Source organism: Ambystoma mexicanum, chromosome 6q (genome assembly GCF_040938575.1).
Source record: "Ambystoma mexicanum isolate Mex_15411 chromosome 6q, UKY_AmexF1_1, whole genome shotgun sequence".
Lineage (NCBI taxonomy): Eukaryota > Metazoa > Chordata > Amphibia > Caudata > Ambystomatidae > Ambystoma > Ambystoma mexicanum.
The window spans coordinates 978,150,909-978,175,140 of NC_090937.1; the positions used below are offsets into that span (position 1 = coordinate 978,150,909).

At 43.7% G+C, this 24,232-nt stretch overlaps 1 protein-coding gene across 6 annotated transcripts in view; it reads left to right on the forward strand.

Annotated features, from left to right (window-relative positions):
- STOX2 (storkhead box 2) overlaps window positions 1-24,232 on the forward strand; it is a 587,281-nt gene that overhangs the window by 520,605 nt on the left and 42,444 nt on the right. For all 6 annotated transcript variants that reach the window (XM_069631479.1, XM_069631478.1, XM_069631480.1 and 3 more), the window contains one exon: window positions 14,761-17,206. In XM_069631479.1, coding sequence (XP_069487580.1) covers window positions 14,761-17,206 — 2,446 coding nt within the window. The remainder of the gene's footprint in view (window positions 1-14,760; window positions 17,207-24,232) is intronic.

A 24,232-nucleotide genomic window follows, 5' to 3' on the forward strand; every position in this document is an offset into this window, starting at 1 on the left:
CTAAATCTCTTCTACTCCTCTGTTGGAAGAATGAGGTGGTCAGTTTTCCCACAGGAGACAAAGGAGACAGTTGGCTCCCGAGAATGTGGAGGCAGAGTTACCACTACACCCTCCACCTCTTTGCCACCTGCATCCTCAGCGGTTTCAAAAGCTACACAACTGTGTTAGGGGACATGTTAACCTGGCGTCGGAAGAGTGACAAAGTATTACTTCTGATGCTAGTACACTGCAAACAGTTGCCCACAAGTACTGCCTTCCTTGCCTGAGAAGACCTTCAGACTGACCCCTAGAGGCCAGTTCTTGAAAGTTCCAGATCCGCTTCTCCTACAGGAAGTTCTGACCATGTTGGAGAAAGGTGCAGTCAAGCCAATACCTGCAGCGGAAAGAGATCAAGGCTAGTACTCGCCTTATTTTCTAATTCCAAAAAAGGATGGAGGGTTGCAACCCATCTTGGACTTGAAATGCTTGAACAAGTTCCTCAGGAAGGACAAGTTCAAAACAGTCACTCTCTTGCAGGGCCTGGAGGATCTTCAGCTCCAGCATTGGATGGTGTTATTGAATCTTCCAGATGCTTATTTCCATGTGCCGATACATCACAAGCACAGGAAGTACCAGAGATTCACCAAAGGCAGTTCTCATTATCAGTTTCAAATACTGCCTTTCGGGCTGACCTCCGCCCAAGGGTCTTCATGAAGCTGATGGTGGTGGTGGCAGCTAATCAAAGGAGGGGAGGGATTCACATCTACCCCAGCTTGGATGACTGGCTGATCACAGCCCGCTCTCCCGGGCAGGCTCTGGAACATCTAGACGACACCTGCCACTGTCTCCACAAGCTGGGCTTCTCGCTCCATTTCAGGAAGTCCCATATGATGCCTTTACAAAAGCTGCAATTTATTGGAGCAGTCCTGGACTCTTCCTCAGGCAAGGCTTTGCTACCCGAGTAAGGGCTATTCACATGTCGCAGATGGTAAACAAATTTCGGAGTGCCCCAAGTCTTCCAGCCTTCGATTTTCTGAGGTTGCTGGGCCTGATGGCATCCTGCATTTTTCTGGCGCCAGAAGCCTTTCTAGAGAGGAGATCCCTTCAGTGGGCCCTAAGAGCCCAGTGGTCGCAGTTCTCTGGCAAAATGAAGGATCTGCTCCAGATTCTGAGCAAGGTCGCGCAAGATATTTTGTCGTGGGCCTTCAAGGAGAATGTGTTAACCGTTTTGGCATCCATGGCCGGTGATTACGGATGCTTCCCTCTTAGGTTGGGGGGGACAAACCAATGGGCTGACGATCAGCAGACGCTGATCTCCATCGGAGTCCAAACTGAACATCAACCACATGGAGCTGATGGCAGTCAGACGAGTGCTGATGTCCTTTCTGCCCTCTGTACGGGGATTTATGTCTTGATAATGATGGACAACACAGTGACAATGCATTACCTCAACAAGAGAGGAGGTATATGGTTACTAACACTGTGCAAAGCGGCAATGCAGCTCTGGTTCTGGGCATGCAAGAAGGAATTTCTCTATCGCCAGGTCATTTAGCCGGAGAGGAGAATACGGTGGCAGCTGCTCTGAGCAGGCAGAGCAGTCTCCCACGAGTGGGAACTAGCTCAGGAAGTCCTTCAAGAGATATTCGCCCCTTGGGGAACCTCTCAAGTTGATCTGTTTGCGTCCAGTGTCAACAGGAAGCGCAACCTATTCTGCTCCAGGGAATTTCTGAAAAGAGGAGCTCTAGGGGACGCGTTCATAGTGGACTGGGAATTTCTAGTTCTGTTCGAGTTTCACCGGTCCCTGTTATTCCTCATCTTCTCAGGAGGTTGAGAAAGCTCTGGAAATCCATGATCCTGATTGCTCCATATTGGGCCTGGAGGACGTGGTACCCAGAACTTCGGGAAATGTCCATCTGCCTTCCAATTTGTCTTCAATATAGATGGGATCTGCTCTCGCAATAGGGAGGTCTGATTTATTTATTTATTTCACCCAGAAATCGGGACCCTCAATCTACACATTTGGTTTCTGAGAGGTTAAGGTACAAGGATTGGGACCTTTCCGAAGATGTAATGGAGGTGTAGCTTTCAGCCAGAAGGCCAGCGACAAAATCTCGAGACTGCTGCCATTGGAACACGTTTTGCAGCTGGTGTAGATAAAGAAATTTACCCATTCTCTTTTGAAACGCCTTCTGTGTTGTCCTTTCTTCTGCATCTATTCCATTGGGGGCTTCAAGTTTCTACGGCGAAGCGATATCTGGCTGTGCTGCCCATTTTCAAGCGTTCACTAGAGCAGGGCTCTTATTTCAAAATCCCTATTGTCATCCAGTTTCTGAAAGGGTTGACTAATATCTTTCCGCCGGTTCCGTTTATTGTTCCGGTCTTGGACCTCAATCTAGTCTTGAGCTTCCTGATGAGCGCTCCTTTTGAGCCACTGCATTCCTATCCTTGCGGGATGCTTTCTTTAAATATGTTCTCGACAGTCATTACCTTTTGCTTGCAGTGTTAGTGAGCTTCAAGCTTTGTCTTCTAAACCATCATTTACACTCTTTTAGATAGACAAGGTAGTTTTGAGGGTCGGTCCCTCGTTTCTACTTAAGGTGGTGTCAGAATTTCATTTGGCACAGTTTTTTCTGCCTGCTTTCTACCCTCTTGCATCTAAAGAGGAAATACTCCACAGACTGGACTTTTATATCAATAGGATCTCTAAACTGAGACGGGATGATCAACTGTTTGTTGGCTATTCAGCCCATAAGATGGGGCAGGCAGTTACAAAACAAATGCACTCTTGTTGGGTAATCGTGTGCATTTCCAAGTGCTGCAACCTGGCTGGAAAAGAAATTCCTGATGGCTTAGGAACTCACTCGACTAGAGGAGTAGCCACTTACAATGCTGCCACCTGGACTTTGTTGCATACCTTTACATAGCATTATTGCTTGGATTCCCTATCGGGCCAGGAAACCAGATTTGGGAAAGCTGTGTTACACAGTGTAAATCTAAAATAAATTCTCCCTTGCCCACCTCCTACAAAGTACTGTTATGGGAGTCTACCAAAGATGAGGAATACGTGTGAGGACACACTTGCTTATCCCTGGTAATGTTCTTTTGACTGGGTGTTCCCCCACCTATTGCTTATTGACGCTCCCATCCTACCCCTCTGTCGGGAGAACATTTCTGTGATTTACACTATCCTTTCTGTTAATTATCACATCTTTCTCATCTTCGTGACTGCTCTGCTGGTGAGAGGAAAAACATGAACTGAGGAAATGGGCATGGTATGTGCCATTTACATCGGACGCCGACGTCGTACTATAGACAGACGCAGGCCATCAATGTACACGAGTTTGGTGATGAGCGCCCTCTGCTGTGAAAAGTTTCCGAGTTGCAAGCAGGATATTTGAGTATATCAAAGACGAGGAATACGTAGGAGGGACATCCAGTTGAAAGAACAATACCAGAGGTAAGTAATTTGTTCTTCTGGGGGTAAGAACTTGTGCCTTCTGGTATGCCAACCTGAGCCTAGTTCACCATGTGAATGAAGCTGTAAGATTTCTTCTATCTTCATATGCTCCAACATATACTTCCTATGTAGCTCATGAAGATCATGGTATGGTATTTGGCAAATTATCGATTTTATTATGCCAACGTCATGTATGCTGGCCTTTCAGAATATATGTCAAAGCAGCTCCAAAACGCTACTCTTCGGCTGATCTTGAAACGTACTAGATTTTCGCTTTTTCAATTCGACGAGCATGTCACTGATCGCTCTGGTCTTCACACTCTGTTGCTGAGCATCCCCTGTTACTCTAAGTCCAGAGGAGACTGACATTCTCTGTACTTGAATCTAGTCTGTGGAAAAATGTTAACCTTGTTCTCTGTATGGCTAACTCTGAAAACCCATCTTCTGCTCGATTTAGCCCTCTGTGTTTTTTACTATTTCATCTGCACACAGATGCAATGTATACTACTTGGTACTTTTTTTGGTTTATGCACATAATACATTCTTCAATTCACAAAATGCTTTCAGGTGGTGGCTCTGCATCCACACAGAAACGCAGTATATGCATACAAGTTATCAGGAGCATTATGCATTCTCTTTTTCTGATCAGCAGTATGCTCTAATCACTCTTTAAGGACGCGGCAGGCATTCAAACTATCACAAACACTATCGCTTTCTTCACCCTCTTTCTTACCTTTTCAGATCTTTCACAGTTAACTATCCTCCCTATCGCACTTCCTCTCCTCTGCCCTTTTCCATTCTTCTTCTGTAGGTTTGCACACCCCTGCTGAGGGCATATGTCATTGCCAGACATAACCCTGGGCTGTTTGACTACTACAGTAGTAGTATGTTTTAGAAGTTGACTAATAAAGTGGAACACAACAGACGATCAACCTGTTATGCAAATTAGCGGTTTCTGTCCACCAACTAGTGACTCAAGTATATATCAAAGCACTATCATGACATCTCAAAAGTAAAGTGACGTTCAGCCATCCCAGTCAGTCCTCTTTAACAGAAGTCTTCGTAATGGGTCTGACAAACATGATATGTCATTTATAATGCGCCTGTACACAAGTGTTTAAATATAATAAAATTGATAGGAATGATGTATCGTTACAATGGTAGAATGCACAAAACCTAAATGTAGAATTACTAGTAAACATAATTTTAGCCAGGTGACAGTCCTAACGGATGCAACCCTGCAGGGGCGTGGAGGTGCACTTACTACTATGCTTTACAAAGGAAGTTTGTCAATGCTCCATACAATGTTACACATCACTGTGCTGGAATTGTTAATGGTGAAATTAGCACTGAAATCTTTTCAGTAACAGATTGCATACAGACTTCTGCTAATCAAGATAGAATACAGTTCAGCGATGCACTTCACTACAAGTGGGGACTGTGGTGGGATTGTGCGGAGGAGTCAGAGTATACAACTGGGGCAGTGACAAACCTACAACTGGTGGAAGGAAATGGGTGATGAACAAGGAACGCATTACACCAACCTTTCCGTGGTGGCCATTTCAGACTTTGATCCCTTTGCAACAGTGGAGAGTACACAATGCCACTGCTTCAACTCCAGATACACATAAGTAGGGTCACTGGACCATGCATGGTTGGCCTCAGTACAGAACTCCGAATGTTGCTTATGGCTCCTCCAAATCCACAGTTTTAGATGGTCAAACAAAAGTGATGTACTCTTACATGAATATTCACATTGCCCCAATGTAGGCGAGACAATCCTGGCACTTTAATGAAACTGTCAGTGCTCCAAATATACAGAGGGCACCAGTAGTAAAATTAACATACACTCGAGGAACGATTACACTTCGAACATCGACAACTGAATTTAGCGACCAGTTTGCCGAAGTCCTAGACTTTGGGATACTGCAGTTAACGCATACATTCATAGTGGTTCTTAGAGAAGCTAAAAAAACAAGTATTTGTTTATGGTAGTTATGGTAATAAATAAAAGGATTGTTATTTGGTGCAAGTGCATCAGTCCATTAGTGTTCTTTGAAAGGCATGCATTTATCATATCGGGGTTTCATTCAATTCTGCAAGTGTCTTAGCCGCATGCACAGTATACATCGTATCACAGCACAAGATGTCTTGGTGGAAGGTGCCAGTTATAAAGACTTTTATTTACGGGTTATGATAGTATGCAGTATTAATAACAACTGTATTACTGCGCGTAGAGGCTGCAGCATTCTAGCATCGCCATTTCTGAAATAATCGCCTTGCACTACAAGTCTTGTCTTTGGAAGAACCTTTTATGAACCTACAAAAGAATAAGGAAGTTTGAATGCATCCTTGATTTTATTTAGAAACGTTTATTATGTGAATCAAACCATTAACCTTCCAGCCCTTTTATGGATCCACAATTTGCGATCGGCAAAAGACTATACATGTTAGATCTAAAGTCATCTTGTGTAGCACAATTCAGCCCGTTTAGTGGTCGTCTCCTGGAGCACGATTCTGGAAATGTGGTGAGATAGGGATATGGAGAGGGGTGTGAAACCGTAGCTGTTGATGCGCTCACAACCTGTTATTTCCGATAGTAACCTTTAGATGTCTGTTTTATCCTGAGCGGAGTCCTCCCCCTCCACGCCCCCCAATCTCTTAGCTGCTGATATTGGGCCACTCAGGGAGCTGCTAGACTGCGGGTTTGATAGTTCTAAGGTGTTGCTGGCCATGCAGTGAAGTTTAAAAGGATGTATGATGGTTTATTTACGGTGGTGATGGTGGTGCTAGCGGGTGTTGGAATTCTGTGTACACAGGATTCTGTGATTGTGGTGTAGAAGTGATAGACTGGAAGGCGAGTATGTTAGTTGGGCGAGGGAGAGCTAGTTTTGGTGCACTTGTGGAGTCCTGTTTATTGGACTCGAGGCTAGGCTGAACCTGAGTTCTCGTCGGCCGTCGGGTAGACAGTGGAGGTCTTATGAGTGTATCAACGGAATGATGTGTTCTTGCTTCCTTTTTATGATTGCAGGTGAAGTGTGTTGGATGTCCTATGTTTCTAATTGGAACAACATTTAGGAGACTGACCCATCTGGTCTGATGGTATGATTGAAGAAATTCAGTTAGTGACGCCTGTGCTCATTTCTGAATAAATCGGGTTGTCATGTATACGCGCACACATACCTGTTTGTGCTTATTCTGTACTATTCTAATTTGTCTGATCGATATAACCTTTTTTTTTTTTTTTTTTTTTTGGTTCTGTTTGGCGTGCACTACTTCTACCTATGATTTAGCTGGTGTATTTAAAAAGTTGTTATTCATTGATGGGTTATGTGATTACAGTGAACCTTGGATGGAAGATGATTTATTGTCCAATAACTCGTGCCGAATGGGATGGTAAGGCAAAATCGCACAAATAAAAACTTCATTTTTTATTTTATTTTTGTAGATTGGGGAGAAAGGGGAATTGTATACACACTTCTGCTGTGCTTCGTCATTCCCTCTTATTGGGGCCAACTTCAGGTACCATGCCCTGCTTCATGGGCAGATCAGGTAGTCTGTGAAGTGGAGGAACCGGAGCTGGCATGAGACCCAGAACAAACAACCTTACAGTGTGCCCTTCTCGTTTTGTCCCCACTCCTTCACTGGAGTGAGCCTTTCCACATTCCAATATGCTTCCATTTCATCAGGAAATGCTCCTTCAGTCCTGTGTTTTGCATTATGGGCCTTGTTTTCCAAATGGTTATGGGGAAAAGACAGTTTAGCGTAGTCTCAAAAGGCCAACTGTAAATACTAACACGTTTCAAAGTTTCACCACTGAATTTCACCCAATTCTGGCCAACCCCCAGCTTAATCTTCACACTGAATCTGTTGGTTGTCTCCATGACCATCACTCTGGCTTCAGAGCTGCCAGAAGCACGGAAACTGCTCTCCTGAACATCTGTGAAGACCTGCTCTCCAACCTTTATTCCAACATCCCCTGTGTCCTCATCTTACTTGATCTCTCCTCTGCCTTTGACACGGTCAACCATGCCATCCTGCTCAACCGTCTGTGATAACCTGGGTATCACTGATCAGTCCCTGGCTTGGCTAACTTCTTTCCTCTCTGATCGACACTCCCAGGTCGAACTTGGGTCCTTCCTCTCCTCTATCTGTGGTGTTCCCCATGGGTCCAACCTCTCTGCCTGCCTGTTCAACGAATACCTGGCCCTTCTTGTCCACCGCATTGCTGCTCTCTGCCCCAACATTCAGTGCTATGCGGATGACACTCGGGCTCCCTTCAGCCACCTCTTCTCCTTCTCTCATCTCTGACTGTCTGTCTGCTATCCGGGAGTGGTGTGCCACCAATGATCTCTTCCTTGATGCCAGTAAGACCGAGATTCTCATCATTGGCACACCTGCTCCCTCCTTTCCTGTCACTCTTTGACCTGCCTCTCTTGGCCCTCTTCCTGCTCCCACCTTTGAGGCTAAAAACCTCTGGGTCATCTTTGACGCCACACTCTCCTTCTCTCCTCACGAAGTCACACTACCAGCTGCACTTCCTCAGAGGTATTCTTCCTTTTCTCTCCTTCCCCAGAAGCTCAGTCTCCAGAGCTCTGGTTCTCTCTAGGCTGGACTACTGCAACAGCCTCTTTCTATATCTGCTTGCCCCTGCTCTCCGCCAAAAAAGGACTGCGAGACTTGTCCTTGGCCTCAAGCCCAGGGATTGCATCTCTCCCGGACTGAAATCTCTGCACTGGTTCCCAGTTGCGGCGAGGATGAAGTTCAAAACCCTCTGCATTGTCCACAAAGCCTTCCGGGGTCTGTGGGCCTCAATACCTTCAACTCTCTCTTCCTAAATATCATCTTCCTTCTCGAGCTCTTCGCTCATCCGCCTCCAACTCCCTCAGGGTCAGTCGCTTCTCCAAGCAACGAGTTGGTGGTAGATCTTTCTTCTGCTGGGGCCTCTCTCTGGAACAGCCTCCCTGCCTCTCTGAAACTTGAGGAAAACCATCTCTGGTTCCGGAAGCACTTCAAGACCTTCCTTTTCTTCTGCCTTCTCACCTCCTCTCCCCTGTTGATCTCCTGGCTGAAACTGCACTGGCTACCCTCTGATCTCTGGCCAAGGTCCCCTCCCTGCCAGTTGCACACCTGCACTGCCCCCTGGCATCCCTTGCACCCAGGGACTGTCTGTATCCCTACAGCCCCCTAATTGCACTTGACTCATGTCTGCACTTACCCTTGAACTTGCCACTAGCTGACTGCACTTGTACCTATTATCTTTATTCACTTTACCGTTTATCCTAAGCAATGCACCCTCCCCCTGAACTTGTCCCATTCACCCCTCCCCCTAACCTGCACTTGCGCGATCTCCATGTCACCCGACCTAGTAAGATCATTGTATCTGTCTTCACTCTCTTCCCCCTCCCTTGCATCATTGCGCCTTGAAACACTTGTGTATAGGCGCGTTATAAATGCTTTATTATATCAAGTATGTCAGTTACAGTGCAATTGCCACGGTTTGGATCTTAACAGGAAAATCTTCTGACAAAGATCAGCTCCTGCTTTTCATTGCAACCATGGATTACTGGTGGCTCGTATCCCACTTTGCGACTGTGCAATTGACATTCAATAAGGAAACCTGCACATCATGTGGTCAGTGGGATATCCAGAGCTTTTTTCCCCCCATTCAAGCTGCAGATGCAGTTTCAGAGGGGGATCCAGAAGTGGGGAAGCCTGCATTTGTGTGTTGAATAAGGTGACGGCAGTAGCAACTCCAAGCAGGACATATTGCAATCACCTATCCTGTCCTCTGCTTGTTGGTGGTGTTGCTAGACAAAATCATGCATTTGGGTCCACGTAGGTGGTTTGTTAAAATCATGTGGTATTTGCAGTGCTGGGGAGTGGCCAGCAGGCCAGCTGGCTTAATTCATATAGTGTCTGGTGCAGTTGAAGAGTGGGATGTCTGGAGGAGGCCTTTAGTGCTTTCGGTTTGTGGTGCCTGGCATGTGGGTAGTTGGCGTAGAAATCTGGCACCCATCTGGCGAATTCAGCACAGCGTGGGGACGTATGAGAACAGCAGAAAAGTGTGGCGTTACACAATTAGAACGAGTGCAGTACAAGGGACTTTGGTTACAGAAAATAAATGTAAAAGGCAAATTAAACAATGCCTGTTAAAAATGTAGTTTTGGCCCAGAAAGACAGCTTTTGAAGTTTGTGGAGGCTTCCATCCTTATATGAACAAAATAGGTACGAAAAATCTGTCCGTTGTTGGTGGATCTGTAAATCTAGTTAAAGGTGCTTGGGATGGCCGAAGCGGAGAGTTTGTACTTTATCACAGAATACTTCTGACAGAATTTGCCTCTCTAGAAGTAGGCTGTCTACTTGGTCTAATCCTCTGCTTCTGCTGTTAATGTTTGCACTCCACAATCCAGGGATTGCCCATATGGCTAATCTGCCCAGTCGGTACCAACCACAAACCTCTTGGAGATTTTAATATCGATACACAGGTACAGGTAACAAACCTCTGACCTACATCCATCAACACCAGCGGGTTCTGCATCTGCCTTCATGCTATCAGATTAACACACCCTGCCATCCTTTCTTGCAGAGGCATGCAAGGCGAGACCAACAGTATTGGCATAAGCTTACTAAATAAGACCACTTTACATTACATTGCCATTGGTTGTAGTAGGCAATTACAGAGCAAACAGTGGGTAAGTGGCACACACTAAGGACAACGCCTTCAAACAACAGACAGGATTATTGCCCAGTGCAAAATAACCCAGAAAGGGTAGATCCAATTCGGTAATAATTTATGGATGATGTGAAAAGTTAAGGAGAAATGTTCACGTTTTACTGTGTAAAATGTCATGTAGCCAGCAACACGTTTTGTTCTTGAACCAGACTTTTTCATTGCCAGCTTTGCTACATACCTGCTAAGCCTTCTACAAAGAATGCAAATTTAATAAAAAGTCCCCCCGAACGCTGGAAGGATGCAAACTCATGAACCTGGATTTTTGGATCCTCCGTTGGCTCCCAGTCAATCACAGAATCCAATTCAAAACTCTGGGCCATGCCCACTGTGCCTTTCATGGCAGTAGGCCAGAGTTCACCACAAGGAAATTCACCCAGTAGGAGTCTTTTGAAATGGCGTGATGCAGCAACCAAACTCTAGTAACAGACCTACGCTAAATGTCAAGGAGGGGCTCTTTCTCATACCTGGCTACCAACCAGTGCACTGCACTCTAACCCTTAGACCAGGGACTACCAAGCTTCCTGCTCCCCCCCCCCCCCCCCAAGTGCAGCGCAAACATGAGGGCACTTGTGACCATATTCGGTTGGATCAGTCTCGCCCACGTGTCGTTAACAGATGAGACATCAACATCCTATTTCACCCCAACACTCATCTCGGCAAATGCAGGACCAGTTCTTGATTTTTATGACATGACCGTAGCATGGAGACCCCCACAATGTGCTTGGTCCCCTGAAAAGGCCTGCTACATTGAACGCAGAGGTTGAAGTACTCGCTTCTATTGCAACATTTCTGGCAAAAACCCTACAGAGTCAGTGTAGTCCATTAACCATGGACACAGGACTTGCAATACTCCTCCTTAAAGCCCACAACAGGTGGCAGCAGGGAAGCTCGAATAATTGAACTACTAACGCCACCACCAAACAATCATAAAAACAAAAATGAGCATTGGCATAGTCCACAGTTTGGGCTTTTATGTAAGCATGGGAAAGGCACTTGTCAGGTATTGCCGTACTGGCATTAACTTATCATTAATGGTAGCAGGTGCAAAATGGCGTGAGTACCTTGGCATCCAATTGCTGTCCTGGCAATGCTGGCTTTGCCAATGCTTGTTTTTAACAGGACTTTAGTGAAGAACCTGCAGGCAGAAGGCTTCTAAATTAAGTGGCTGAAGGCAGACCTGTTTTAGCCATCTTTATTACACCAGTCTTTAACTCTCAGAAGACTGCTTTGAAAAAAGTCTGGCAGACCTATACAGTGCAACGTTTGATGGTAATGCTTGAATAAAAGAAGCCAGCTGAAAGAGTTCCAAGGAGGACGTTTTTAAGACGGGAGGGGCAGGAACTGGGTGGGACTTGGCATAGAGATTTGCATGGCCATAGGCAGTTAATGGGTGGGCAAATTACCAAACGACACCTTCACGCTTTGTGTCCATCCTTGTATGCAATTTCTGTCTGTACTCTAATGCAATGGCTTTGGCATATAGGTGGATCTGCAACCTAATAGCCCAAACTAACAAGTACAGCAAGAACCTTGCACTCCCGATCAATTCCATCAATCCAGTGCATCTACTCTCCCACCCCACGCCAACCTACTCCTTTGCAATCTCTTCCCACCTTCGACTACATAAACAAATCCCAAGTCCTGCTGCAGGATAATGCCAGCTTGTATATCTAGCAATGCATTAACTACTGCAGAGCCATTTAGAGCACTTTTTAAGGCTCTGCAGCAACTCTACCCCTGTCACATAACCCCTGCTTCCAGACCAGCAGTTCTCCCCAGTATTCGAGTGCTGGTAACCAATTGATACTGGATTCTCACCTCTGGATAGGTGGGTGTCAATGTTCTACCAGCTCAAATCTCCTCTGAAATATCGGCACACAGGTCTTAGGTGCTTTCGGCCTCAACCCATTGTCGTGGAAATAATTGCCACTGAATATTCTGTTGGATTGGTGAAAAATGTATTTGTAAAAAGCAAGCAACAGTACGAGACTTTGACACAAGTGACCCCCCCCCCCCCTCCCTCCAAGTATCGTTCTTATACCCAAAGGAACACAGGCATTTCCATGGAAGTGTAGGTCCAGACAGGACAAGTAATCCTACTGAAACAAAGTTACAAGCAGGGAACAAAGCCCCTCTACACAAATCTTTTATACCAGCTGCGTTCTTACATGCAAGACCGTGTTATCAGAAAGCACAGCATAAAGTGATACAGTTAGTGGAATTGAATATACTCCTCAGAGTTTCACAAACTGTCGGAGGCAGGCCAGCACAGGGTGATTTCCATATACTAAAGCCACTTTTCTTAAAGCGGGAGCCTAAAACACGCTTACATATGCCAAAAGGGAAACGTGCCATAAGCGATAGATTTGGAGGCAAGCATGGCTATACACTAGGTAAGAGTCTTCATTGCAAGGACATGCACAGTAAAGCCTAGACCTTCGCCTTGCACAGGCACAGTTGTTTAAACATAGCAGTTTGCAGTACCTACTTCATATTATAATGCAGCAGTATGCTAGAGTACATTTTGATTCTAGATTTCACCCCACAATATCAACACCCAAGGAACACCTTCCTCCTGTTCTTCCACTAACCCGCCACTCGCCTTGCTGTTATGTAAAATTCTTGCACAAAGATGCTGAGACAATAGCTGAAATTGAACTGTATAAGACCACACTATATTAAATAACATACATCACAGGCATTCAGGGAGCATTAGTTCAAAGTTAGCAGGAGTCCAATGATTGAGATCCTCCAAAGATTAAATAATGTATCGATATCATGAGTGGTTAATTTATGTTCAATAGTACAGTGTGAATGTTGTTAGCGATATATTCTAACATATATTTTGGACCAACATATATTTTGGACCAAGAATATGTCCATGTGAGAGTACCGCATATGTTAACATAAAATTCACAAAGTCACCCTGAATGCGTGTCTGGGAGTAAAATGTGGCTATATTAAGTGAAAATGCAACTGTCTGAGTGGAACAACTGAAATCTTGTTCTGTTGGTCAGTGGTTAATGTTAGTGCTGTAAAAGGCAGTACTGTACATGGTGATTTTGTAGATCTCCCCTCCACTGCTATTTATGAGTGGGTTTCTCCTCTCTTTGGAATTGTTAAGGACCTATATCATGCCACCCAGATCATGTTGATCAGGCTTGAAGGCCTCAATCACAGTTATTTACAGAGTTCCATTTGTTTTAACAATTTCCTTCCGTCACGTCTTAGGTCCATCAACTGGGATATTACCCTACCAACATAGAGCAATTGGAACTCATTCCCAGTAATGTTCGTCATTGGATAGCCCATGTCCCAATTTCATATTATCCTCAAATGCTTGAATATCCTCAGTTGCAGTACACCATTGTGAAGCGTGTGTACATAAGTTCAAGATGACTTCAAGTCATATACTGTAAATGTTGGCAGCTGTTGAAATGGCCTCATTCTGTGTGTGGGGCATACCCTGTGCGGTTGGTGGTCAAATGCGTGTTTGTCTTTGTGGGCATGCATTAGTCCTATACTTGAGCATGGCTGTACAAATCCAGTTGTTTGGTTGTGGTGTGTGTCTCATGGCTGGTTGGTGCTTATACTTGTATGTGAAATTGTACATGACTGTCCTCATCTCTTGTCTGACTGAAGAACTGGGTTAGTGGTGGTGCTTGCGTATTTGCACATCCATCTTTCATACACTTCTACCGCACAACTCCGTTCATGCTGTGATTGTTTAGCATAATTGATGCAACAAGTCCGTATACCATAGCCATGTGCTACTACAGGTGGGGTCCGATCAAGAGACCAATTAAGTCAAAATGTCTTGCAAAAAAACTTAATTCGGCAGGGGTTAAATGTGACAATAACCTTAACTCACCCTGTTGCCCAGCACATTAGCACATAGACTGGTATTGCAGAGGGCATCAGCATTGACATGAATGACATCAACATGCGGGACTCAGAAGTTTGTCATCACTTCCAACACCCACTGAATTTCATGGATTTTGTAGAGAAATGTTCACCTTAACTACATACCAACTACAGTTTGTTTTCACCAAAATAAATATATACCACTGATAATAAAAAGACGACAAATGGGTGAACAGTCATTTATTTGCAAGCTTTTGTGATCTGACTACTTTTTAAGGCATGAATGGACAGAAGAAGTGATCATAAGGTCATGAAAGCTTGCAAAAGTGACTGTTAGCCGAATTAGGGTATCTGCTTTTCTTTTTTGGGTAAATGCTTTGTGTGGAGCAGGTGATTTGGGTATTTGCGCAATAATCAGTTTGATCACTTGTCCGTCTTATTGAACATCAAGAATGCAGATTAAGAGGCAAGGTTTCTTTTTAAACTCACTAACAGATAATACAGATGAAATGTGTTCAAATAGGTTTTTGAAGATTGTCTGGAAATACTGAATTCTACAATAAACCCTTTAAAACAAGTTGCTTCCTAAAATGCTCAGAAGAAGCATGGATTTACCTAATGGTAAATGCATAATGAAATATTGCTGTTGAGAGAATGAATTATAGTTGGAGGTGTGAATGTCCAAATTTGCATTATCTTATATATTTGTTTTTCATTTATGCAGGTGTCCCTACGCCAAGTCCTGAAATTCTTCGGCATACACTCAACATGCTTGTGCGAGAGAGGAAAATCTATCCTACACCGGATGGTTATTTCATTGTGACCCCACAGACATATTTTATAACCCCCACTCTTATAAGAACTAACAGTAAATGGTATCATTTGGATGAGAGGATACCTGACCGGTCTCAGTGTACCTCTCCACAACCAGGAACTATAACCCCTTCCCCATCAGGATGCATCAGGGACAGAACTTTACCGAAAAACCACTGCGACTCTTGCCATTGTTGCAGAGAAGATATGCACAGCATGCATGCATCTACTCTACAGAGAAAATCACCAAAAGACTGCAAGGATTCGTATTGTCCCCCATCTATGTGCCAGGTACCTCCCACTGAAAAAAGTAAAAGTACTGTAAACTATTCATATAAAGCAGAGACACTGAGCAAGTCAAAAGACGGGGACAAGCCCACTAAGAAATTTGGACTGAAATTGTTTAGACTAAGCTTTAAAAAGGACAAGACGAAACAATTGGCAACGTTTTCAGCTCAGTTTCCACCTGAGGAATGGCCCTTAAGGGACGAGGACAACCCATCGACCATACCTCGCGAGGTTGAGGTAGAAATAATTAGGCGCATTAACCCAGACTTGACTGTAGAGAATGTTGTGAGGCACACTGCACTAATGAAAAGACTTGAAGAAGAAAAGGCACAGCGAAGCAAAGCGGGATCTTCAGCTCATCATAGCAGCCGAAGTAAAAGGAGTAGAAATCACAGGAAATCTCATGGAAAATCACGGTCACACAGCAAAACTAGGGCTTCCAAAGCATCGGATGGATCACACCTGGATGTTCCTGGGGAAAGAGAGTACGAGTTCTACAACCCTCGAATACGTTCCCCCCGGGAAGGCTGTTTCATCATGGAGCGCAAAGGAGGAGATCACTTTATCATGCACAGTAACCCTAACATGATTGAGTCACATTTTCCAGTGACCCCAGAATGGGATGTATCTGGTGAGTTGGCCAAAAGGAGAACTGAGATGCCTTTTCCAGAGCCTTCTCGTGGAAGCTCACACTCGAAGGTCCATCGAAGCCATAGCCATACACAAGACAGAAGGTCAAGGAATGAGAGGTCAAACAAAGCGAAGGAGAGATCTAGATCCATGGATAACTCCAAAGGACCTTTGGGAAGTGCTTCTTTGGGTACACCTGAAGATCTAGCTGAAGGATTTAGCCCTGATGATAGGACACCTAGCCTTTCCTATATTGATGACAATACCTTAAGGCCATCACAAACACTTACACATGAAAGAGCATTAATATATAAAGAGGCATGCACTCTGGATCTAGGTGATGGCATTATAGAAACTCCTAGTTCTTGTAAGCCAGACGAGCAGGACAAACCTACTGAAAGTGTACCATCGTACAGTGATCTCACTTCATGTGCTACGAAAGCGGTGACTGATGACTATTTTCAGTGTAATACTTCCAGTGAAACTGTTCTTACTGCTCCTTCCCCACTGGGGAAGAAAAAGGATGAGTATGATACATTGACGTTGTGTGATGGGATAAAGAGACTGTCGCCTTCTGATAGGCAGCCACAACATGTAGCCAGAGAAACCCCACACATATCCAGGGATACACCACATATAGCCAGAGAGCCCCAACATTTAGCTCGAGAATCACCACACTCACCCCGGGACCTCCAACTCCTCGCTAGGGAACCCCAACACATAGCAAGAGAACCTCAACATACAGCCAGGGAATCCCAACACATAGCCAGGGAGCCTCAACATATATCTAGGGAAACTGGAGATTATAAAGAGGAAGCGCCCAAGGGGCCAAATTGTGGTCCAACGTCTACCATCCCAGGTCAGGCCCCAGAGTTAGTTTCAAATGGTAGACTAGTCCCACACCATAATTCAGAATCTAGTAGCCTTGACAAAAGGAAAGAATTATTTAGTAAAGATACCCTGTTCAAACCTCTTCACACCACTTTGTCTGTGAACAATTTCCACAAGCCTGTTGTGCCCTTGCTTAAATCCCACCCAAAGTCGCCCACTGACACACTGCCAACCAGCTGCGAAAACTTTGAGCAACCAGTCATCACCTCAGCCACGCCAACCTTGCCAGTTTCGCAGCGACAGCAAGAGACCTCTGGAAACCAGGAAGCTTCATTTGACTATTACAATGTCTCTGAAGATGATGAATCCGAGGAAGGGACGCAAAAGAATGTGGAGGAGGAGAAGAACCGGGACGATGTGGGAACGATGCAGTGGCTGCTGGAGCGGGAGAAAGAGCGGGACCTGCAAAGGAAGTTTGAGAAGAACCTCACACTTCTCAACCCTAAGGAGACCGAAAACAGCACCATCCAGAGGGCCACTCATTCAGCTAGACTAGATAGTATGGACAGCAGCAGTATTACTGTAGACAGCGGATTCAACTCGCCACGGTAAGATTAGATTAATTTGCCCCACTTCACATTACTGAAACGAACATGGTTATTCTGTGGAATGTGCTTATTAGTTGTCACTGTTTTAGAAGTATGTTGATTTATGTCGCTGCTGTGTTTTCAAACAGGATTTCTTTGAGCTGAGCACGTGTCTTGTTGGGAGCCCTTGTGTTACTTGGCTGCTTTTACTGTGCGAACTCCCCACCACTGATATGAGAAACGTTTGCTGTAGCTCGCCACTTCAAGTGAGCAGAACTGTCCGAGATCCTTTTGTTGGTGGAGGTTACTTGTGCATCTGGTGAATGTGCAAAGATTGGCTTACTTGTGTGCGATCACATATGCCACGCATTCTCATGCTTTTAAAGTAAAAAACAGTCTTCCCTTTTTGCTTCCCAACTTCAGACTGCGCAATGACAAATTACCTACGCGAGAAATGTATCGTTTTTGATACAAAGGTATCCGAATAGTTGTATCTTACAAAAATATTAGTTTATCCTGCTTTGAACAATCCAGCATGAGTAATTTTGGATGGTTGATTATAAATAAACCCTTGGGGTAGGTTCTTTTAAATTGACTGAAACCTAGTTTCCCCATTGTTCTTTACCTCCCGGTTTGTGCTGACCAAATGCCTCCGACTGGCCCATTGATAGGGGGGTGGAGGGGCATTCAAATACATGCAATGCTTCATTTACAAGAAGTCGCTGGTTTTGAATCACAGTACTGTTCCTGGGTAAAATTGAAAATTGATCAATTTACATTTTTTTTTAACCTACAATAGATCTGTTTAACTTAAAGTAAAATAGTGTACATTGGCTGTAAGCCTTCATGAAACAAATGGCATTTTACTGCACCCGATACATGTGCCAGTAAATTAATGATGAAGAAAGTGCGCCACCGGGGAAAAAATTGTCAGTAAAATAGTTTACACTTTTCCTTTCCCCCTCCCTGTGGGATGTGTGTGTGCGCGCATGTGCGTGTTTAGAGTAGTGTAGAAAATAAAGTGAACAGTTCTCGAGAAGTATCCACGCTCTCGTGTTGGACTAGCTGCAGTTTATGAAGCATCAGTTCCTGTTTATTGTGGCATACGCACCACATTTTAGTTTTAGGCCACTTTTCACATTCGATGGTAATGTGAATGGGTGGATTTCAACCCATTTCTTCTGCCTGTGCCAACACGTATGAAAAGCACAACATAGCTATTTATTTTTTATGTATTCATTGGGACATACGCTAATTACATGCCCTTCTTATGCGGTTAAACAGAGAGGAATGTCCTCAGGGTGTGTCTCCATATCGATTAGCTCTTTGCCCAATTCATATAGAATGTATACAAAGGCAGGTTTTCAGACTAAGGTTAAGTTTGACACGCTCATGCAGTACGCTGACTGAGGGTATACAGTTTGGATCAACGGGGTGCGAAACCCTCAGGGCCTTTAAAGGTGAAAGTGGACTCCCCATCTGATGAGCCCTTTGTGTGCTGCTGGCCCTTTGAACTGTTTGAGGTGCACCCGACTTGCTACTCAATTTTAAACCGCATGCTGCTTCCGTTTTATTCATGTCAATGGGTGCCATGAGTTCCTGCCTCCAGTATCCCTTGTCTCTACGTCTCCTGATTGTTTACCACGCTCTCTGCCTCTTCAAGGAGACCCCCCCAGAGTTTTGCAACTGATGGGGAAATGGGCCACCACACCATATGCATGACCCCAGATCTCACATCATTTGATATGTGAGGGTAGCCTTCTGTCTCCATTTTCTGAATTCTGCAATGGTTTTGCATTTGTATGTGCTTCGTGTCTGAATGCTGGGGTGCAGTTTTATGGTGGCATAGTGCTGCATTACATACATTCTGACAGTCATGTAATGTATCCGAACACAAAAACAAGAACTGGTGGCTTTGCAAAATCTGTTAAAAAGCTAAAGGTTACTCTTGAGATTTCTGAGTGTGACCACTTGGCATTTAAAAAAAAAAGTTTGACATTCGAGTGTGTCAATTTCTGTGACGCGATTGCCCCCTTCAAATACCTCCTCATCACAGAATATTGAACCACAGGTGTTTTGAAAAATCACCTAAGAAATTAGTAATTGTATATAAAAAGTCCCTCGCAAGGGAGCAGTACCAGCATGACAATATGCACATTCATGAACTTAGGGGGGAAAGATAGTATTTAATTGGTGTCCCTTAATTGAGCATTGCAGCATCAGGCTTTAACATGTTTGTATTGGTTTATGGGCACAAGGTAGCAAATGATATTTCTGCATGGAAGAAACATAGGTTCGTGGTGTTCGTACTTTGTGTTAAGTGACGTGTTCAAAATCTTAATGTAATCAGGTTTTTTTGTATTCACTCTTAGAAAACTGGATGGTGTTAACCAATGTTTTTCCGGGTAGAATAGTTTGTAACGACCTCTACAGGATGTAATGGAAAGCAAGGGCAACATTGTCTCTTCTGTGGGATTGTTTGGACTTCTGAAACAGGTTTTCAATCACTACTTTCTCAAGTGATCTTTCTGCCACACAGTGGTCCTTTTTTTATTTTTCTACTTTTTATTTTTTAACCTTTAACATTTTCACATTCAGATTCCTTATTTGTTTATCTTTTACTAATGCCTACTGTCCATCTTCCTATAGATCATGAGTAGTGTCGATTCTCAATACCCATTCATTTCATCTATTCAGGGCTCACCTACAACCACCATCCCCATAATTTTCAGATATTCCACAAATTTAAGGGTGTCAATGGTCCACCCCACTTTATCCGCTGTCAATAGTGTCTCCCAGTATTCTTCCTCCATCTCTGGGAGGAGCCCTATCGCATAGCCCCCCATAATCATCGATCGTTGTATCCTCAATGAGGGGCAGTTTAACATCACATTTACAGAACCTGCAATAAGTTTCCTTCTTTGAGATCCGTTTTCTCCTGTCCCTATAATGACACGATGGAAATGTCTTCAGATAAGGAGATGGGTCGTTCAAGGGTTTCCGTTCCCATATAATGTTATGGCAACCGTCTTTTTCCCTTTTCGCTTCCTGAGTTTCGTCCCAATCTTTTTCCTGAAGCTTTCTTTTCACCTTATTTGGGTTGAATTTCAAAAGGTCCCACATGATATTCTGATGATCAAGAAAGTTTGTACAGTTTATCTTCTAGGATTGCAGTGTTTTATCTCTCTCTACAGGCCGCCGGTGCGCTAGGATTTCAAATGGCGCTGGAGGTCGATCAAGTGTACATTTCCGATAGTGTTTTCCACATTACTGAGGAAGAAAGTGATTGCAGCCTTAATTTGTGTCTTATGTCCACTGAAAGAGTTTGGCAATTTCAGGATCATACGCCAGAAATACGCCTCACAAACTCCCCATGTTTCTCAACGTAGAAAAGAGCCTCAGACCCATAAGTAAGCACTGCTACCACCTTTTGCTTGTCAAAGGTTCGGATGGGGGGTCAGGGAATATTTCCTGTACCTTCGATTTAATACTTACCCCTGATGTGTTAAGGTCACTAGTGTCTCACGGATCAGGGCATATTCACCCTTTTCCTTGCTGTTCTTATTTATCCTCACTCCTAGGTATATTATTGTTTCAACCATTTCCAACTTTTCTTTATCAATAGTCCAGGTGTAGTTTTTCTTTTCCCCCTTCTTTCCACGTCCTGATTTCATTATCAGTGTCATTGTGAGCTTCATACGGTTTTCTGCTAGATATTTTTTTAATTAAGTTATCCGTCGCTGAAGATCTATGGCCGTCTTATCGACGAATACTACATCGTCAGTGTATAGTACCCATGGCACTTCTGTTCCATCGATCTTTGGAGCGAAGGCACGTACCGTGCCTTGTGAGACCGTCATGTCAGCCATGTATAGGACAAACAGAAAGGGTGCCAGTGCACAACCCTGCTTGATCCCTTGAAATGTATCTTTTCTGTTACCGTGCCCATGGTTGTTGTTTAGACCTATATAGTGGTATTCGTGAATAGGGCTTGGATGGCTTCTAACAGATCTTCAGGCAGCCCGAGCTTTTCATCTTAGACCAGGTTGTCACGTTTTATCCTGTCGAACACCTGTTCAAGATCTATGAAGCCCAAATATATGTTTCTTTTGGCCTCTAAAGTCCTAGGTTGAGCAGGAACAGGTTCAAGGATGTGCCTACACCACTAATAAAGGCTGCTTGCCGTTTGTCCAGAATACCTGTCTTTGAAGCCCATATTTTCAGATCTCGTAACAGGATGGAGGCAAATAATTTGCCAATTGAGTCCAATAGGGCGATTGGCCTTTAGTTTCTTGGGTCGCCTCAATCACCCTTTTTATAAATTGGCACAATGAATGCCTCCTTCCATCATGCTGGGATGATTCTGGTTTTCCTTATTTGTTGGAACAGTTGTAGTATTAAGTCGGTCCATTCTTCACAATTTGCCTTAAGAATCTGGTTTGAAATGACGTCGGGCCTAGCCACCCTTGAGGAACTCCGTTTTTTGATCACCCCTGAGATATCTTCACGATCAAATTCAATTGACCATGGCTTTGAGTTCCCCTTTTTTAATTTTATTATTTATTTTTTTTTTCTCTCGTGGATCGTCTTTGTTCGCCTGATACAGTGATGTATAATTTTTTACCCATTGCTCTTCCGAGACTTGGTTTACGGCAATTGCTGATTGGTAATGGTCCCTGTTATTTATTATATCCCACAGGCTTCTTGCGTTGCCTATTTCAACAGCGGTTAGCAATTTCTCTGCATTTCCCTGGGCTCTTTGTAGTCTTGTAGAGCAGAGCCAATTTTTGTTTGTCGACATTTCCTTAGTTCCTCTTTCTCAGAATTGTTCTATATTTTTTTCTTTTAGCGACTAGAGTCTCGTCGTATGCCTGCTTTCTTGTGATCATTTTCATCCTGTTTAGATCGTGTTTAACCGCAAAATCCTTCAGCAGCCATCTATATTGTACTGCATTCTGGTTTTCCAGTGCATAGCTGTCATATTGCCCTGCAAATTTCGTTATACATTGTTTTTTAATTCTTAGTCTTTCTCCCCATGATACTTCTGCATGGCTGATTTTCTTTATGTAGGCTTTTCTTATTTTCCATGACAATTCAGTTTCCAGTAGGTTATGATAACTAAGTGTTTGCTTCCTGATCCTTATGGAATGTATCCACTTGTTTCCTGCTACGAAACAGTCTAAGCAAGCTCTGCTCTTTCCAGAAGACCATGTGTTTGCCCCCTGCAAGTCACCTCTGGTCTGGCTATTCAGCATTTTCCTGTCGCAAACTCCCATCTCCTCCATCCATCTCTTTTCTTAGCCTGCAAGGCATTCGCCGACTTTTTGCTTTCCTTCCTTATTCAATAGTTTGATGTTGAGATCACAGCAAACTATAATGAGTTGCTCTTTGTCCTCCAGCATGGACTTATCAATCGCATCCATGATGTCTCTTAGATATATCTCAGTTTTTGTCATATTTTTGCGCCAGTAGGTGTTCATTAGGAGCATCTTAGTTGGCCCTTCCTTTGGGTTCGTTGTGATTTTTATTTTCAGGATCTGGACAAATGGATTAGGGATTTGATGTTGCAGGACCTGCAAATTGCTGTCTAGAGTTAGTAGGCCTGCAAATGGTCTTCCCTTTGGTCCCTTTCGTGCAGGGTTAATGTAGACCTCATAGCCCTCGCACATTGGAGTCGTTCTCAGCCACGATTGCTGTATACATATGTCACTGGTGCATGCAACTCTTCAAAAGAACACTGTTCCTTTTTTATGATCCCGTCGATATCCGACTAGACTAGTTTGTGGGTGCTCTTCCTCTCCATCTTGTGTGCTCAAACTACATTTTTATGGGGCAGCGAGCACAACTGTCTGCTCACAATTGCTTTTATTCCTCCCTGAGTTTCGATTCGCAAAGCACACTTCCTGCACCAGGTGCATCACAAGACTATATTAAGGTTGCATTGTAACCTCAAAATGGAATCTTCCAACTGAATTGGACTCTGCTGAATCTTGTTAAACATTAAGTTGAACAATTTGTAGATAACTTCCTATCTTAATCTGACCATGCCATGTGTTTATTCCCCCACCTAATCTTGCCGAAAATCACTTGATTTGTGCTCCTAGTAATGGGGCTAGGTAGAGTTGGAACATGATGTGCAGCCTTTAAAGCACGCAAGCTGAGAACCTATCATACCAGGTTTACAGTTAATGTGATACTTTAATTTCAGCTTGGACATAAAACGAGGACTGCTCGGACAAACGGTTAGGGTTTCAGTAAACCACGACCAAAACTTTAACAATTTATCAATCGATTCCATTTGGTTTAACTATCGAACCAGGATTTAAAAACAACTGTATATGGGGCAAAACATGTTACAACCACCCACTAAACTGAAATGGGTGCTGCTTTACTCCCATTTACTGGTTCTTTATTTTATTTTTGAGAGCCCCAATTTAATTTAATGGCCAAGCTTATTTTACCAGAGTTCGTTCTTTTGGTTTTCATTTTGTAGCACAATCCATTGAGTAGGCATATGCCCTGAATAAAAAAATTATAATGCAAAATGAAAAAAAAAATACTTTAAATAATTTAACAGGGGGCGGGGGATAATAAAATGGCAATGTTATACATTTAGAAACTAAGTGAAGAATGAACCCTCTGACTCTTTCCGAAGGCAGGTTGGTCTGGCAGGTTTGAATGTTAGAAGGGATTTTTCATTGCTTTTCTGACCTAGTAGAAGACTACATCAAGGTTCTGCTTTTGTTAAAGCAAGTGAGGTCTCTAAACTGAGTACCTGGTGATTTTCTAGTCATTAATCACAAAGTGGTTTTAAGTTTGTTGGTCTAGTAGAATGGCTTTTTATGTCAGACAGCTCAGTTTAAATTGACTTTTCTCCTGCATTGGATCTTCATTGTTTCACATGCTTTGAATATTCCCCGCCGGCAGGCTGAGAATCCTCGGTAAAATATTTATTGCTTGCAATGACAGTTACTCACCATAGTGACTATCGTACTTCTAGTCCATAGGCCTCTTTCCTCCATACCTGTGGGGCATTGCGTCCATCGG